Source organism: Rhyacophila brunnea, unplaced genomic scaffold, assembly GCF_057557595.1.
Source record: "Rhyacophila brunnea isolate RB1 unplaced genomic scaffold, BYU_Rbru_1.0 scaffold_24, whole genome shotgun sequence".
In the NCBI taxonomy this organism is placed as follows: Eukaryota; Metazoa; Arthropoda; class Insecta; order Trichoptera; family Rhyacophilidae; genus Rhyacophila; species Rhyacophila brunnea.
Window position 1 is genome coordinate 5,007,330 of NW_028232904.1, and position 19,281 is coordinate 5,026,610.

At 36.9% G+C, this 19,281-nt stretch overlaps 1 protein-coding gene across 1 annotated transcript; it reads left to right on the forward strand.

Annotated features, from left to right (window-relative positions):
* The first annotated feature begins 744 nt into the window (after positions 1–744).
* HPS1 (Hermansky-Pudlak syndrome 1 protein) lies at positions 745–17,819 on the forward strand. The gene is made up of 10 exons (XM_085951271.1): positions 745–962; positions 7,241–7,399; positions 7,678–7,790; positions 8,319–8,555; positions 10,747–10,895; positions 11,147–11,400; positions 12,239–12,551; positions 12,641–12,771; positions 16,688–16,869; positions 17,506–17,819. Exons 1-10 carry the CDS (start codon positions 843–845, stop codon positions 17,678–17,680), a joined length of 1,833 nt encoding a protein of 610 aa, XP_085807397.1. The 5' UTR covers positions 745–842; the 3' UTR covers positions 17,681–17,819.
* Positions 17,820–19,281: the final 1,462 nt, after the last annotated feature.

A 19,281-nucleotide genomic window follows, 5' to 3' on the forward strand; every position in this document is an offset into this window, starting at 1 on the left:
AAATTCTGACAATAGATATTAATTTTTAGAAATTATCTAGCATAAAATATACCTATTTATACTATCTATATAGAAGAAGGTTTTTTTTCCAATATCTTTGGGAGGTATATTGAATAATGGTGGGGCCACGTAACTAGTAGTGCATAAATTAAAAAAACAAATTTAAAATTAACAATTAAGTGATTGATAAAACAAAAGGTAAATATCTATGTAATTTTTGCTCACCTTTGTTTGATATAGTCCATTTTAAAATCACACTAGTAGGTACACTCTTTTGTTATTACTAGTCATAGACTAATATACTATGTTACTAGTCTTCAAAATTGAATTTTGAACAAAAATGAAAATGTGTAAAGAAGAAAACCAAACATAACTACCTACCTATTGTGTGAGAGCATTTTTAAGGTAGCTAATAGATTAATAATTGTCATTTAGAATACCTACGTCCAAAGAGATTGGACTCCTATCTCTTTGCCTAGTCTTTTTTTTATTTTCTTGTAAAATTTTGGATTCACTAACTTTATATTTGTACCTAGGAATATTTTGGTGTTTCAAACATTTTTGACAACAATTTATTTTATGGAACATTATTAAACCTGAACGTCTCAAATTGTCATTTAGTTATTAGCTAATTATTATTTTAATTAGTGAAATTAATGCCAACCGATACTATTTTACTATGGTAGCATTTTTTATGGTAACTGAACTTTACATATTATTATCTATGAATTGAACTGTCAGTGTGACTTTTCAATAATATTATAGTAGATGCCGACATGATCGATGTTTTGATCGACACCAAAGGTGACATTACATGAGATTTGAATAGAAATAAAGTAAAAATGAAAGCAATACTAGTATTTAACAACATGAACGATTTAATTTATTGGAAATGGGACCATTTATTTGTCAAGCATGTCCTAAATTTGGCCGCAGGGCAGGGACTGCTCTCCAAACCACAGGTATGTGACTAAGTATATATATTTACATTTCTGGCTAACTTCCCTGATTCAGGTCCCTGTTTTTTATATTCCCTTTCTTTTTACATCTCCCATGACCCCCAGACGTTGGCTCATCTACTCCTATAGTGTGCCAATCTTGATACCATTGATTTTTATGTCCCTGATAAATAAATATCTTAGAAATCAGTAGCATCCATTTTCGGTTCGAGTCTTTTTACTGGTTCTCCGCCGTCGCTCGCTGCCATCTGTCAGTGAGCGCAGTGTTGCCAACCGAACTATAATTATAGTACCTTTTGGTCCGCGTACTATTAAAAAAGTTACATTTTCGTCCGCGTACTATTAAAAAGTATAAGCATGTCAAAAATACCACAATTTTGAAAAATGGAATTAATTGAATTCGCCGGTTAGATTAGGTTTGTGTTGGGTTGGGTTAGGTTAGGTTAGGTTAAATGAAAAAATGGAATTAATTGAATTCGCAGGTTAGATTAGGTTGTGTTGGGTTAGGTTAGGTTAAATTAAAAAATGGAATTGATTGAATTCGCCGGTTAGATTAGGTTGTGTTGGGTTAGGTTAGGTTATGTTAGGTTAAATGGAAAAATGGAATTAATTGAATTCGCTGGTTAGATTAGGTTGTGTTGGGTTAGGTTAGGTTAGGTTAGGTTAAATGGAAAAACGGAATTAATTGAATTCGCCGGTTAGATTAGGTTGTGTTGGGTTAGGTTAGTGTCACGCACTGATTTTTCCGCCCCTGTGGGGGGCGCTCCCATAGGGAGTAGTGCCTCCCAGCCGCTCGGTCTGACCCTGGTAGTCAATGTGCCACCGGTGGAACGATTACGACCCTCGACAAAGCCGAACAAAAACAGACGATATTGCATATATGTACAAGTCCCGCAGTTTGCTCTGGCAGGTCCCACTACTTCTCAGGGTGAACTGTGGATGAATAAGTCGGTCACAGACCATGTATATATAAGGTGAAAGGTCATAGGATTAAATTTGGATTAAATATATATTGGATAAAGGGGTTAATTAAGTTAGATTAGATGTAATATAAGATTTGATTTGTAATTGTAATATGTATTGTAAATTGTAAATTAATGTAAACATGCAAGGGTTAACGAGATAATAAAGGGGGACATATGGATGGGCGATAGTAGTATATAGTAGTTAAGGTAATTAAGGTATATGTAATATTAATGGTATGTAAAACGATGTCGCTACATATCGCACATACACGGCACGGTAATTGCTAACATATGCTCATAGGCCTGTTGCGAAAGCTTCCATTCGTACATTTGTGCGATCACAAAGTATAGAAACACATAGGGCAATCATCGAACCGATTTTAATCGCGATCCCGCGGAATTAATTTCATACAAATTCGATTTTAAATAGCCGCGGCTGTTCCGCGCGCGGCGTTTCTAAATCGGTATTCCGGCAGCTTTCCTGCTCTGACATACGACGGCGTCTCTGTCGTATGTGTTGAAACCGATTTCGCGATCCAAATTTACCCCCTCTGCAGAGACAGAGCCCCTCTCGCTCGCGTGTATGACAGCGTCACGCTCACGCGCGACGGGAGAATCGGATTGATGATTTTGGTCGATCAAGGAGACCACGTACCAGAATAAAGTGCGGGAAATCTTTGATCGGCGGAGTATGAGTATGTACTAAACAATTATTAATGCCTATATGTTTGGTTGACGGAATAACATCCGCCAACTAGACGTAAGTATGTGCCTGTGGCGACACCGAGCTGTATTAGTTGGTAAAGTAGGAAAGATTGCGCGACAGGCACAAATACATATTCATTTATAGTAATGTTCCCGCTTAGTAATATTTAATATTAAGCTATCATTTTTTAAGTAAATTCATGACCTACCGATTTCATATTCTGAGACCAACGTCAAGGAGGTATTCAGGCCGTCGGAGGGCCTCAAAGATTGGCCCTCCAACGGTAGTTGGCCGAAGGGTTGGTATGCGCTATCGTAGGCCTGGTGCCACAAATATGCCAATTTGACCACTGGGATATGACGCCTTACCACCCAGGCTAACTCTGGAGTACTCTTGTTTCTGGGTGAGAGGTACCCTCACGCCGCTAGAGCCTATAGAGCCGGCCGCCTCTGAAACGCCCCTCCCTCAGCCATGGGGAACGCCACCACGCGGGGGGTATGCTGTATCGATAGGTAATGTAATGACAAAGCCGTTGATACCGTGTACTCCTTCGTACATGCATTTTTCGCGTGGCTGGACCGGAAACAAAGTGCTACTGCTACACTAATTACGTATACTCAGTACGAGCAAGTACTCAAAATACGTAAGTGACGCGAGGGCGGCGTCGCCCATTTGGAAGCGTCGCCTAGCGCCTATAATTTGACATAACCGGTACTTATGTGGATGTTGCGGGTAATTAGTCACTGTACGATTTCCGCCAATCTTCATAATGAAACAGTTACTAGATTTTTGCACCCTCTAAACGTTGGACGAAGGGATGAAATCGGCCAGATTTGCATATAAACCCCTGATTTTTAGATTCATTAATAGTCTTCTTCCGCCTTTACGACCCCGAACCTGCGACGGTCGGCGGCGTATTTTTATTCGCACTTCTCCATACAAGTCGTCAGAGACTTGAGAGGAGGTACTCACCGAGGTCCATAATACCTACTGGTCGATACCTACCGATCTATACCTACTGACAAATCTGACAGCTCAAGTCGAAGTGTCAGTCAGCGACTTAGTCGTTTTTCTTGTGTTTTAATTTTTTTTTATTATTGGACCCGGTCCCCAACCTTTCATCGTAGTGTCCCGCGCTCGTGCAATCTCGCTTACGATAATATAGAGTTAATAATAAATAATTAATTCTTAAGGGGGGACATGCTCGTCGAAGGTCAAAATTGAGTTTTTATTGTATTTTCAAACCAAGATCCTGGACACTCCTTAAACGTTGTAGATAATCTATTTATATAATTTTGAAGCCTTATTATCTTTTATAGTTATTTTAAACATTTGATGACTGCATAAAGTATTTTTGTTACATAAAATAGTATTCTTTTAAACCTCTCGCTCTAATGTTTTAGAATATAGTCATATTTCGGTACATAACTGTGCAGTGGTGTTAAGATTTTTTACATTTATTAATTTTTAAACGCATTTATAAAACCATTAGTATAATTTATTACGAGAAAATTTTTGTAAAATATTCACGATAAAAAATTATATTGATAATCTCTGTGATCCCAAATTTGACAAGTATTAGGCATTTTATTATTCAAAAAATCGGCAAGATTAACAGATGTGAAGATGATTCTAAAGATAATTATTATAAGCTATGTTTTTGACCATTCAAGTGTGATAAACATCTTATGAATAATGATTGTTTTATAATAATTATTGCCCTAAGAATAAGGTAGTGTTTTTTTTAAATACGCCATTTCTTTTGTCATTCCCTAGTAGTAAAGCTACAACATACGGCCGTAGCCATAAATTGACAAACTATAATTAAAGTAGGGAGTAAAATATGTTAACGCGCGTGTTTGATAATGCAATCATTATTCGTAAGATCTTTATCACACTTGAATGGTCAAAGACATAGCTTATAATTAGTATCTTTAGAATCATCTTCAAATGTGTTAATCTTGCCGATTTTTTGAATAATAAAATGGCTAATTCTTGTCAAATTTGGGATCACAGAGATTATCAATATAATTTTTTATCGTGAATATTTTACAAAAATTGTCTCATAAAAAATTATACTAATAGTTTTATCAATGCGTTTAAAAATTAATAAATGTAAAAAATCTTAACACCACTGCACAGTTATGTACCGAAATATGACCATATTCTAAAACATTAGAGCGAGAGGTTTAAAAGAATACTATTTTATGTAACAAAAATACTTTATGAAGTCATCAAATGTTTAAAATAACTATAAAGGATAATAAGGCTTCAAAATTATATAAATAGATTATCTACAACGTTTAAGGAGTGTCTAGGATCATGGTTTGAAAATACAATAAAAACTCAATTTTGACCTACGACGAGCACGTGGGCCGTTAAGTATAAATAATAAGTGCTTCTATCTTTTGTTATAATTAATTAAATTTAACTTTTATAAAATATTGTGGATTTTTTGTGGTCCCAGATTTTTCGTAATTTGACTTTTTATAACTTTTGGTGGATGTGGAATATAATAAATAGACTATAATATGGTGAACATTAGTTTTAATTAACTATAATACTGTGCCTACCTGCTCTTCCGAAACTGAATGTACCTCCACTCCAGGCCCGGAGCTAGCCAAGGATTCGGAGGCCTACATTAGGTTAGGTTATGTTAGGTTAAATGGAAAAATGGAATTAATTGAATTCGCCGGTTAGATTAGGTTGTGTTGGGTTAGGTTAAATGGAAAAATGGAATTAATTGAATTCGCCGGTTAGATTAGGTTGTGTTGGGTTAGGTTAAATGGCTAAATGGAATTAATTGAATTCGCCGGTTAGATTAGGTTGTGTTGGGTTAGGTTATGTTAGGTTAAATGGAAAAATAGAATTAGTTGGTTGAATTCGCCGATTAGCATTTTTCGGTCGTAAGAGGTGTTTAAATAAAGCAGGGCATCGGAATTTCTCGAATTCTCCGTTATGTTTATGTGACAAACAAAAAACTTACATTTTCAACACGTCCTATAGTTTTTGCCGAAATACTATCATTTCTTGGACCGCATACTATAATTCGATGACGAAAAGATAACTGAATTCCAAAATGGCGATTGACAGCTAAAGATGGCAGAGGACTAGTCACAACCACCATCGGTTCTCCCAAGATGCACAACTAACCTACCGATTGGGGGGCAATAACTATACTCAATCAAATAGCTTTGGATATTGATATATTCCACTTACGTGAGGGCGGATGTGGACTTTTATGAGTTTATAAGATAGGGTCTACTTAGCTCACTCGGTGGAGTATATTTTTATTTAAATATTGGGTTATAGTGCCGCAGATGATTGCATAACCGCTTATCATTTTTTTTTTTGGCAGAAACGGTTTATTTACCAACTAGACAATTATATTAAATACTTTTTTTCTATCGGCGGAGATGCTTTTCGATCCAATAATTGGTAACTTAAAGTTTGATATTTTGATACATCTTTATCACACACTAAGGTTAGGTTAGGTTGGGTGACTTAGGTTATTTTATAATGGAGGTAACTACTGTACGAAAACATCTTCTTGGCTACGCTTCCAGGCGCTGTTGTTTACTAAATGGGAGGAGCTTATAATGGAATTGCCGTTAAAAATGGGTGGAGCATGTTAGTTCACAGTTTTAGCACGTAGCCAAGAAAACGTTTTCGTACAGTATGTATGATATGCAGTTATTTTATGTCTTTGTTGATGTCGAGTTGAATTTCAGTGTGCATTGCGCCTGATAGATTCTAGATTATTTGTGTGTCCTCGACTTCATTCAAGAATATCTGCCTCACTGAACAAATGGTTGTGTCAAGTGATTTACTGTTTATCATTTAGTTAATAAACTTAGTTTATAAATATTGTGTATAATTTATTAAATACTTGATTTTGATTATAAATATAACCGTAATTTGCTAGTACAAATTTCTCAAAAAAAACTATTTTTACGAAATACCTGTTTTAATTTTTACTATATTTTGTATGTATGCACTATAATCTGCCGCTTTCACTAATTGGGTTGCGGATTACTGACAGAGTACTGTATTACCGGATTGAAGAGTAAACTGATTTCAAATTCAATGTTGCCATCTTTTTGTCACCGAATTATAGTATGCGGTCCAAGAAATTATAGTACAACAAAAAAAATGGAGATTAGAGAATTTCCTAGCCTCTTTTTTATTTATGTACCTATTTCGATCAAAATTTTTAGTCATGGGTTTTTTTATCTGTTTCGAGCAACTTTTTTTCTCATCTCACCAAATTTTCTTCTATTATGAAATTATAGTACTTACTTTGTACCAATTTATAGTATGGAAATATCAAAAAAAAAAATTTTGATGTCGTAACATTGCCCAAAAGGTGTTATCCCCTAAAGATTTAATTCCATGGAACCCTAAAAAGGCTAGAATCATTATCGGGTAGACTCATAGAAATATGAGCAGGGTTGATTATGAGACAACAATTTTTAGCATTTAAGTACAATTTTATAGTCACCCTTTGACAACTTTTTACATCAAAAAGTCGCACACAGTCATCACCACTGTTTTATAGTTGTACTCTGCGTTAGGCCAAAGTATTAATTGCAATGCTTGTTTAATCCCAGGACGGTTCAGAGAGTCGATACAGTGGAGAGCTCAACCCGGACATCGTGATTCAGATATTCTCTCCGATCATCACGTCGCAGCGTATCATGAGTTGCCAGTTTGGCAATTCGTATACTTCGGTGCAGTGCAAAGACGGAACCAACATCGTCTTCGATGAGGTAATCGTTACCACCTTTTATTTATCACCATCAAACAGTATTTGAAATGTTTTAATCGAGGGTCACCATTACCAAACAAGTGAAATATGTCCAGTTGGCACTTGCAGTGGTCGAGCGGTAACACGTCGTCTTAAGTCTTGGCTAGCGTGGACCTAGTGGTTTGAGCATGTGGCTAACATTCTTAAGCCATTTATCCAACTCATTAGGCTCTTGCACTGAATCAAATACACATTGAAAAAGCAAGATGCATTTTTTTCACCATGTGTTTTTGTTTTCAGTATGTCGGATACCTGCTGGTCCACATCAGCAGTGAGAGCGTTCATTGGATGCAGATCTCCCTCGCTATTTGCATCTCTGTCATCAAGTACTTCTGCGGCCCCGATGTTTCACTGTGAGTACAAACGGTTTCTTCTTCTTGTGGTGCCGTCTTCTATCGAAGGTTGGTGACCAACTTCCTATTCATGTGAGAAGATTTTTAAACACAAAACAGAGAAAGCGAATGGATGTCAACGTAGTGTTTCATCTTTCCGAAACAACAGTTGAATAGTTGATAGCTATCAACTATTCTAACAAAGATGCAGCAGCAGTTTTCGCAATAATTTTTTAAAGCTAAAAATTATATTAACAATTTATTTACAGATCGGTTTCTGATTATTTCAATTAACAATAGAATTTTCATGCTATTTTTTTATACTTGCAATCCGACTGTTGTTTGTCTATCTATTAAGATTAAAAAACTAAATACTATTCAAATAATTTTCTGCATTAGCGGTCCACGAAATATTTTTTTCCATTTTTACCGGTCTGCAGCTGTAAAAAGTGTGGGAAACACTGGTCGAGTGTCCATGATTCGAACAATTTTGTAAACCAACTGTCACTGCAAGTAAGTACCTATGTCATGTTGAGCACAATTTTTCAGACTTAAACATGAACAACAAAAGTGTGGGGTGAACCTGGCGCTGACGAGCTGGGACCGTCTTCGAAAGAGAGACCAGGCAGCGCTGTTGGGCGCTACGGAGTGCTTGGCCCTGGGACCAGATCCCTCCGCAGCCGCCTTGGCTGCCCTCAAAGCAGCGGTGGGGGCGCAGACTCCTCCCGCCAGGCCTGCCCACGCTGCCCTCTTCGTCGGCACCAAATTTCTATCACTTTACTCGAGGTATGTGTCTCGATTGTCTGAATCTTAATCGGAAAAATTTGTACCGAATGAGACTCGAACTCACGTCTTCCAGTCTTCCATCTTCTATCCAGTAAGCTACCAATGCAATCACGCCACTATTCAAAATAATATACTTTCAATAAAATCATATTACTATCTTTTAGTAGGCAATTTAATATACAAAAGCACTTTTGTTTTTAAGTTGGGAACCAACCATAGATAACAGACATATATTATATAGATTCGTAAGTTCCATACAAAAGGATACCTCCTATAAATAGCGCTATCTATCGGCGTGACTATGAATTTTGACTATGTGAGGCCCAGATACCACAGAACAGATTAATAAATAGAAATCCGATAGGATATATCCCAATCCCAATACACTACATTTTGACGCAGGGTTTTGAATGTGCGAGTATCCTACAAAAATGAGCCACGCATTATAAACGTGCAATAGTGTCTGTTGCAACCAATATTGAATGAGCGTTAGTGCATAAAACGAGAGCAGTTGTCATAGCAAAATACAAGCGTATTCTTCACACGTGTTTAAGTTTGCCTGATATGCTTCCACACTCGAGATCAGTCGCCTGTTTCTCCACACACGTTAGGTATTTCAGTTCCCATTATTTCTGAGTGCCTGCCCAGAACTCAAAAAAGTATTCATAATTATAAAAATAAAATTGTGGTAAAAATAAATAAAAGACGATATAGTCAGATACAGTTTATTGCAATGATAATAATAATTTATGGAGATACGATTATGTAATAATATTAATCGTAACACACTCCCACCATAGATAATAATTATTTATCAGCACTTCCTGTCAGATAGATGACTTGATTAACTTCCTATGTGTAGCCTGAAGATTTCATGATAAATTTTCATCACCAGCTGTAATTCGAGTGCTTAAAGTCAGACAACGTTATCTACAAAAAAGTGTTTTTTTTTTTTTTTTGAGATAACGTTATTTTACATTTACGGCTACATGATAGTCAAACAACGATATGTCAATCTTTTCTAATTTCTTATTAAATCGTCAGTAAAGTTTAACGCTAACTACATAAGTTACCCTTGTTTTCATATTTTTTAAAAACTATCCCTATAAATTTTAACATCATCATAAGCAAGATAAATGTACAATACACAATAAATTATAAAATATTAACATAAGGTTTTAAATAAACATTTCCCTTGTTGAGTTACAAGAATCTAAAATAACGATTTTTGGCTCTCCTGTAAAGTTGCACTTTTGTAGATAGTGTTGTTTGACACTAAGCCCTCGAATTCTGCGCAGCCAAAAACCCAATGATCGACAACATATTAATGTAGATTCTGTAACAGTAATTCTAAAATGTAATGTCAAAAAATTAAATGACGATGGTCGCGATTTCCACTTTTGTAAGAATGCTCAAATATAATATAGACATTTTATATACATAATTTCTTCTTTTCAACCATGTCCGATCCTAATAGGATCATATGGGCCTCCACAGGGTGGAGGTTTGTATTAACAGATTTTGTTTTTACGAGAAAGGGATGTCATCCACTTGCTCAACCTATTAGGTCCGTCATGGCCCCTACATTCTGAAGTGGGCCCCAAGGCTAGGATCTTTGTCGGGCCCCCCTACCTATCGGAAAGGTTAAAGGCAATGTGACGCTCTATAGTAGCGTTTTCCAAATGTCGTTCACGGTATAATTAAGGGTGTTTAGTGTATTATTAATACTCACATCCACTTGAATTATGAAGTTATCAAGTAATGACAATTAAAAATTACATCACACAATCACATATTCTAAAATATAACCATTTTTTAATATTAGAGCAAATTTGTCATGTGTGTTTATCTCACTTATTTGGTCGACTCGCCACACCGGGCCCTCGATGAACTCTGTCAGCCCCCCCCCTTGTGGGGACCATGAGGTCCATACTCTGACTCATACACAAATTGAAAAACAATATGTGTACTTGTCAGACCCAGGATTCGAACCTGGGACTCACGACGCTATAGGCCGACGCTTAAACCATGCGATACCGATAAACATAATACATAATTTACTAAAACTTAAATTTCTTTACATATTTATATGTACATTGGTTGATTTGTACACGTGAAAATTACAATACTATCATTATTTCGATACATGGTGATCGTGGACTGCAAAGAATAAATTGGTGTATTTTTCCAGCCGCGGCGCTGAAGATCTGACGTCCGAAGATTTGGTGTTTTTCGGCGTGCTAAGCGGTGGATCCCAGGACCTCTGGTCTCATCGACCGCCCGGATCACCCGGCAGCCGTTCCCCCAGTCCCTCTCGTGAAGAAGACTTCGAGGAAGAGTGTGAGTTGTCGATTATTCTTTTTCACTACTGACATATTTCCTTCTTTCATATTCGAAATATTCAATCTGCAGCTTTTGCTGCCGGGTTTCTGAACAGGTTGTCCTCAGGCAGAAATCCCGTAGAAGACGATATTGTGAGGGCGTCAAATTTACTCAGCTCGTACAGAGGGCTCAAGACTACTTGATGCATACAGTAATAAGTGCCATCTACTGCACTGCTTATACGATTTATCGTGTGGATTCTGTTTCAGTGGAATGCGAAACCTACAAGGAGACGGTATCGTGGACCGTAATGTTGGGCAGTGGCGTTCCTCACTGGTTGTTCGTGGTCCGACTGCGACGCGGCGTGTCCCTAGTGCTGGCACTAGAACTGGCGTCCGGCGCGGCAGCCGCCCCCATCTCCGCCGCTGTGATCGCGCTGGCCGCTGCTGCTCCCGCGCTCGCTCAGAGAGATTCTCACGCTCTAAAACCCGCCATCACCGCCATGGAAACGCCCATGAAGAAGGTGACTGATCTTCGTACAAATTGTAATCCATGAAAAATACCCGAACGTCTATTATGGCATAAATATGGTCTACAGCAGGCATATTCAACTTCAAGTAGGCTATTACCTACTATCTAGTATCCAGTGCGAAGGGTGGAGTGTTGTGTTCATTGAACTAAGCATACAAATTGCCGATGTTGTAAGTTAGTTTTTTAAATTTAATTAAACCCTGCCTAAAGCTAACGATATAACAGAAGCAACTCTGTCTACAAGTCTCATAGAACACGCTGGATTCCGCAAACTCCCAATAAGATTTTTGGTTGTTCTCCGAGTTTAATGCCGCTGAAAAGAAACCACATTTGATTAACAAGAAGACATTGTGCGGACTGTACTGTACCCCATTGAGAAGCATGCATACTAGTATTAGAAGCGGCTCTTGTGGTGCAGTGTATAAGGTGCTGGCCTTTTATCCGAGAGCTCCGGATTCGATTTCCGGTGATGACATAATATATTTATGTAATTTTCTCAAAGCCTGGGTGTTTATAATAATTGTTTCACTTCTATTATTAAATATACTACTGTTAAACTACACTACTGTCGTTGGGCCTCTAGGCCTGTTGTTAGTAGTGATAAGAATATTTATATGTATAAAGAATAAAATGATGGCGATCAGACTTGCATACCTTCATGTGAGTAATAGTATTTTTATCAGACAGAGGTTTGATACTTGATAACAGACCTCATTCTTCCTAAAATATGTTTGATAAAGGAATCTCGCATTCATACAGAAAAATAAAATTCAAAGCCATTCACAATTTCCCATTTCAAAGTACCAAATGCTGTTTTCGTGTAATTGTAGGCTCTTGACGCGTTGAAGAAGTCTCGTGGCCAACCCGACTCGCCGCAGCGCAAACTGCAGTCGCAGTGGGAGACCCTGAAACGACGCTTCAATGAAGCGAGCAGAGCGGGCGGCGCCGCCTCCTGGCTGGCGCTCGAGGGCGCGGCATGCTCTCTCCGTGCGGCATTAAAGACGGCCGTGCAGTTGGCGGCGGCTGGGTTCGCACGCCCCCCGCCTGCGGAAGCCACCCGCCCTGCCGCCGCCGCCTCCTCCGGCCTTGCGCCACTCTACGATTTCCTCATTGCCAAGGCGAAGGGAGGGATTGATCTCACTTCATATCCTTTTTTAATGCTGTATTTGAGATTTTGTAAATGATACCGGCCCGCTGTCGAATCGAATCGTTTTCCTTAACCGCAGTCTGCACATCTCCGACGATGAACAAGTACGTGGAGGAGTTCCCGGGGCTGGTGCACTTCATTCACGTGGACCGGGTGAACCAACGGATGACCGCACCCGCTTTACCTGACTGCAGTCACATGCTCTCTAGGAAGAAGGTGTGTTTTACAACCCTGTGAAAATATATAACAAATCGCATTAACTGTAATAAAGGACTCTGAAACCAAAGGGTCGTATGCATGAGATTCCCAAAAACCTTATAGGCTATATACTGCACGTTTGTATGCATGAGTACAAACATAATTCGTTGTTTATTGTGACGTCATCATGTGTCATACTGTCCGTATAATGGCATCTTATAAAATTTTATTCCCCGATCAATAATTCAAAATTTTGAAATTGTAAATGTGTCTGAAAGTGTGCGAACGGTACCATATAAATTTAATAATTATTATGAACTTTAAATAATTTATCTGTTATTTATCACATTTATTTTATAATTCTACTGTACGAAAGGATTAAGTATTGTTAGTAAACATTTCCATTTAGTGGCAATACTGAATACATACATATTATTATGACTAACTTCACTTCAATATTGAGATGTCAAAACAGAATAAGAATAAATGACAGAAATGCAAATGGATTTAGATAACAATATGTAATGATCTCTGTATAATATTATCATTTATACCAATCATCGTATGACACTAATGATGTATCCAGTGTATTTGAGAGTTGTGCCTTGCTTATAACAGTTATCTTACAATAATTAACTAGGTAGGTAGGTACCATAATATTTTGAAGAATGCAGAATGCTTCCAATTGCATATTTTAATGCCAGATACAGCAGTAGGTACCTATTTTTGCAGTCTGATCGAGATATTTTATCGTAATCTTACGTAAATCCATCTCTACATGAGAAATATTGCGCTTTGACATTTGGCATTTGAAAGTGACAGATGAAGCAGCCATTTTGAATGGCGTGTGACGTCAGATTGCTTACGTTATAAACAGTGTTATACTCTATATGATGGAAAATCGGTTAAATAGCTTATAAAGAATTTGGGAATCTCATACATACGACCCAAAGACATAGAATAATGACAAAAACCAAGAGTGATGAAATATACTATATTACTGAGGCTGGTGATTAAATCAGCTGATAATCTTTTCATATTTCAGGTTAATCTGTAACAAGTTGCACATAATGCGCCCTGAGATTATTTATTTGCTCTGAATTTGAGACATAAACAATTTGCATTAAAACCTAATATAAGTTTTTATAAAACGATTTTACACTATTATTTAGATGAACAAATGGGTAAAATCGTAAATAACATTTAATATAAATAATAAGTAAAACGAAAAGGTTAGCAGCAAGCGCTTATACAGAATATACATAAAATAAACAGAAAATTACTTTCGTAGTGTCAATTGTCTATTCTTGGCAGAAAAATATAATATTATTAAATAAAATAAAACACATCACCAAAGATGTTGACAAAAACCTTCTTCTATAGAGCTGGATTGAAGGAAGAAAAGCACCTCTGGTCTACCGATTAAGTTAGCTACAGGTGACTTCACATTGCAGGTTCATTTGAAGAGAACTTCATACTTCTACTATGATATTCCATTATAATTTGAGATTCATACAATTACTTAATTACACATCTATACGATTCTATGTGTAGCAGATATTGCCAAAATAATCCTTGAATACTTAAATTTATTGGATTGGATGGTGTATAATTAAATTTGACTTTAATTTGAGATTTTACATATCTCACTTATTGCTGTGTCAAATCATACATTTCGTCGTCATACAAGAGAAAGTGACCAAGTGCATTTTTTACGAAATTGGTTTTATTGACTATTTGACATCTTACTAACATAATGGTTGTCTGGAAAAAATGACCAACTGAATTTCAGCCTGGAAACATACTATCTCGAATTTATCAAAATGACTATCTGCATTAAGACACATTTTTTGCCTTTCATTTCTTTTTGTAATCTTTTACAATAAAAAATGACCAAGTGACAGTTTTCCTTGTAGTTAGTTATTCTGTAGTAGTGAAGTTAGTCATTTATTTTTTACGAAACGTTTGACGTATCAATTTTCTCTCATTGTAAAGTGATAGAATTCGTTCATAAAATGATCTGTAGAAGTAAATTAATGGTGGAAATGTGTCAAAACCAATTCAGAGGTGAGTTGGAATATATTTGTTTATCCATTGTATAAACATAAACATTTTCAGAGCAGCTCAATCCCAACGAAATAAAAATAAAAATAGTGATACCATATGCAGTGAATGAGTTAAGAACCAAATTTAATGCCGCCAATTTGACGCTTGCATTCTGACGGTGCTGCTTTAGCGAATCATGGCACCTTACGAAGGCTCAGAGCAACCGTATACTGAACTTAGAAAACAGATGTTTGCGACAGATACTGGGTGTGCAGTGGTATGACTTTATGAGCAACGAGGAGATAAAAGATCGCACTAAGTAGTCTTTCATCACACTGAGAGTGAAGAGGCAACGTTGGACCAGAATTTCAACCTGGCTTGCCCGTTCATTAAGCCAACCGGATTCCGGCGTCATGGAAGGCCGCTTAATACTATCTATAAAGTATATACGACAGAGCTACGGGATGCTGGTTTGACCTGGAACAATGCAAGAAGACTGGCGAGTGACAGGGATTTTTGGAGGCGCCTGGTGTCCATATGCTCTAACTGGGGCTGATATGGTCGAAGAAGATCTTAAATTACTTCCTGCCAAAATAATGAAAAATCGGTAGGAGCGTGTCAGACCAGGACACATTCTCCATAAAATATTCTTATAACCACGACGTTCAAACCCTGTCAGTGTTTGGGCGAGGTCGGCCACCACTTGTTCCCCCATTAAAATACTTATTCAAAGAAGAACTCAATATAACCAGGCTAAAAAAGAGAGATTTTGTAAAGCTGTATGATACTGGAGCAATTCCTCGTGATTATCATGGATGGTACAGTTAACTTGCTGAAAATAACATGCCAGACAGGGCACCAGAACCAAACATGGATTCTCAATCTGAAGCAGAGTATTTTTTTACATTAATTTATTTTAATGTACTTATATTTTTGTGACTTTTGTACTTTTTCACGTAAAGCAAATGGGTAAATTTTCCATAGAAAATTAAAAAATTGTATTCTATTTTCGCCATTCTATTCAAAATGCACTCAAAATAAAGTCAATTTAAAGAAAAATACCTATACTTCATTTTTGTTTTACCTGTATTCCAAGAATGAAAAGTGACTATCTGCAATTTTTCCATAATTCATGGGTGGTAAAACTGACCAACTTCATTTCGTATTTTTAAAGGCTAGAACAAAAGTGATTTTTTCAAATATTATAATTTCATTTTAAAAGTAAATATCATATCTACACCCACAAAAATAATCAGAAATGTGAATGCAATATAAGGATTTTTTAGATTGATTACAAATGTTAAAATGGCTCTCCTGAACAATTTACTATTTTGCACTTGGTCACTTTCTCTTGTATGACGACATTTTGAATATAAAATTCAGCTTTCATACTAAATACTAGTAGAAAGTCTCCCAAATCAATTTTATGTAGGCAGTCAAAAGCACCATTGACCATTATTTTTATGATGAATATCTAACGTCTAAATTACTGAGAAATGTGTAGGTACATAAGTTATTTAAACAAAACAACAGATTTCAAACTAGAAATTTTTTGGACTGTTTTCAGACTCCTTCTATCTAGAGTCCAAATTCTTTGTTTCATACTTAATCTGTTCGGTGCACAGAATAAAAACCATTCTAGAATCGCCATCGCATGTTCAATAATATTAAGTAAGTATATTGTATATCAATATTTGAAGCGATTTGGTTGAACAGAGTTATTGCCCTCCCAATTAGCTTTATCAATGGCAGGTTGTTCCACACTTTGGGAGAACAAACGACTTATGCTAAGGTCAATACTACCAATAATGACAGAGTTCTCATTTTCGTGAAGTGCAAACTATACCTATGTAACATGACAAGAGCGTTTGGTGGTGTTGTCTTAAAGATCTGGCGCATGGTGGAGCGCGGACGGCGCGATCTGCACGCTGGCCACCCGGCTACCATGTGGAAAGATGAATCACTGCACTACGCTCACCTTGTCTGGTGGGAGGATTCCAACGGGGCACCCCTCAAGCCCAGGGCGTTCGCTCCGCCCCCCTCCAACACTTCACCGCATCAGTATTTTGCGTAAGTGGCCGCATTTAAATTGACGGCTCCATTTAATGGAGCCGTAGTCACGGTTTCCATATGATTCGATTAATTTAATTAATTTAGCAATAGCACGGTTTCATTTTGCCGAACAATAGTTGCTCTCTATATATTATTACTCTAAGGATAGTATAAATAAACCATATTGTTCTTCTTAGGGTTGTAAAAAAAATAAATATTGGAATTTCTTCAAAATTACGAGACAATTGCAAACTCCTGTCCTCTAGAACACAGGAAAAAGCGGACGATAAGGCAGTGGTGCACAACCTATTTAAAATAAGGGCAAATTTATTCATTTTCTAATTTTTCACGAACCGCAGTAGGTAAAAGTGTTGAAAAATAATGATATATTATACTAGAAGAGACATACATTTTATTATTTTAAATGTGCACAAACACAATTCCGGGAGAACCAACACTAAAATGCGTGTTTTGAAAACAATAATCTAAATATCGACTACACCTGCATTGCAGACAGATTGATTCATTTGTAAATGATTTGATGAAGTACTTGTTATTTGTGCATCACTGCTCTAAGGAATGCCACTCACTGCAGCAGAATGTTCTGTAGACTTTGTAGACAGATGATGAAGTGCAATTGGTATTTCTGTTTAGCAAACTGACGGAGGGCTGTTTCCCCGGGTCGGGAGCGTCGCGGGCGCGCTGCTGGGAGCTGTTCGCCATCCACTTGGGTCTGCTACCGGCCGGCACTGCCCTGGCACACGCCCGAAGGTTGGCTGCCACCGTCGCAGACCTTCGAGCCCCTCCCCATCCCGCCACCTTACTCTGAATAGCGCCAATTGCAGCACTCAATACTCATCAAAGTACATAACGTGTTCTAAATAATATATGTTAATAGTAGATAACGTGTCAGCCTGTAATGCCGAGAATCCCAGGTTCGAATCACGTGTCTGGTGAAAAAAATCACTTGTTTTTCAATGTGTGTTTGGACCTAATAGGTTGAGCAAGTGGAAGTGGAAACTCCGTGGAAGCCCATATATTGACCCTCTTATTATCTCATATTATATTATATATTATGACATATTATATAAATTACCATAAAATATGGATTTGACTGATTACATTCATTTAAAAACTGCGAGCATGTGTTGCTGAAATTTATTGTTTTTGTGTTAAATATAAAGTTAATGGCAATTTTTTTTAGTTAATTTAGTAGAGCGTAATATGGTTAACTATGTTATGTTTAAATTTGTTAGTCATACTGAGAAGCAACACGATGGCATATCGTTTCATAGTTAAGTTGATAATAATAAAATCGAGATTCTACTGTGCGTTATACGCAAGAAACACAACTTCAATTCGCCGAACAATAGGCGCTCTCTATGTATCATTACTCTGAGGGTACGTCTTATAATCGAGGAAATACGGTAATTCACAATTAAACTTGACACTATCCGAATTTCGGATAGTGTCAAGTTTAATTGATGAATGATTTCTGTGCATCTATTCTATACACAAGACTGCTATCATCGGCTATCGAAGATAGTTTATCATGTTAATGTATTGAGGTATTAAAACTGTTACAATAAGTTAGCCATCTAAACTGTCAAAATTGTCTATCTCGCTCTAATAGTTAACACAGCAGAGGCGCAGTTAAACCACAGCACTTATTGTAACAATTACAACTAATTTATTGTAACAATTATAATACCTCAATACATAAATATGATAAACTACCCTCGACAGCCACCGATAGCAGCCTTGTGTATAGAATAGATGCGCTGGTATTATATATCTGAAATTCCTCTGGGAAAGGCACGCAAAATGCAGGACTTGTGCTTCGTTGTGTGAATCCTACAGCAGTCTAAACGACCCGCGTTAGTGGCCGATAGCAGTCTTGTGTATAGAATAGATCGCTGGAAAAATTTTGTAGTGTCTCAATATCTAAAAAATGGCCGCTGTAATCTTAAGTAACCCTAGTAATATTTAGTATTTCTATTCTCCCGACAAGCCTCTAGTTATTACAGGTAATCGCGCTAAGCCAAATTTCGCAATCAACAGGGGATTAAAAAACAAACGTTTAATTATAAACTAAATAACAAAATAAATGTGTTACGTAACCTTACGAAGTAACATAACTTTGTAATCTGAGATCGTGATGATTACAATGTGTAAAAGTTTACAGATGCCACTAGTCATTTCCCATATCCACAATTGTAATCTATTTACGTTCAACACATATAATGAAAATTACGGAAAAATATTTTGATAATTATGTTGTTTTGAATATTTTAATGTTCTGAATTGACCGGGAGTTAGATTAATTACAATTCTGACCTATTTACTATAAATCGAGAGTCAACCGTATATTATGCTCAGTCTCTTTAAAAACAAAGATACCAGAAGGCCAATTCTTGAATGAAGCAGTAT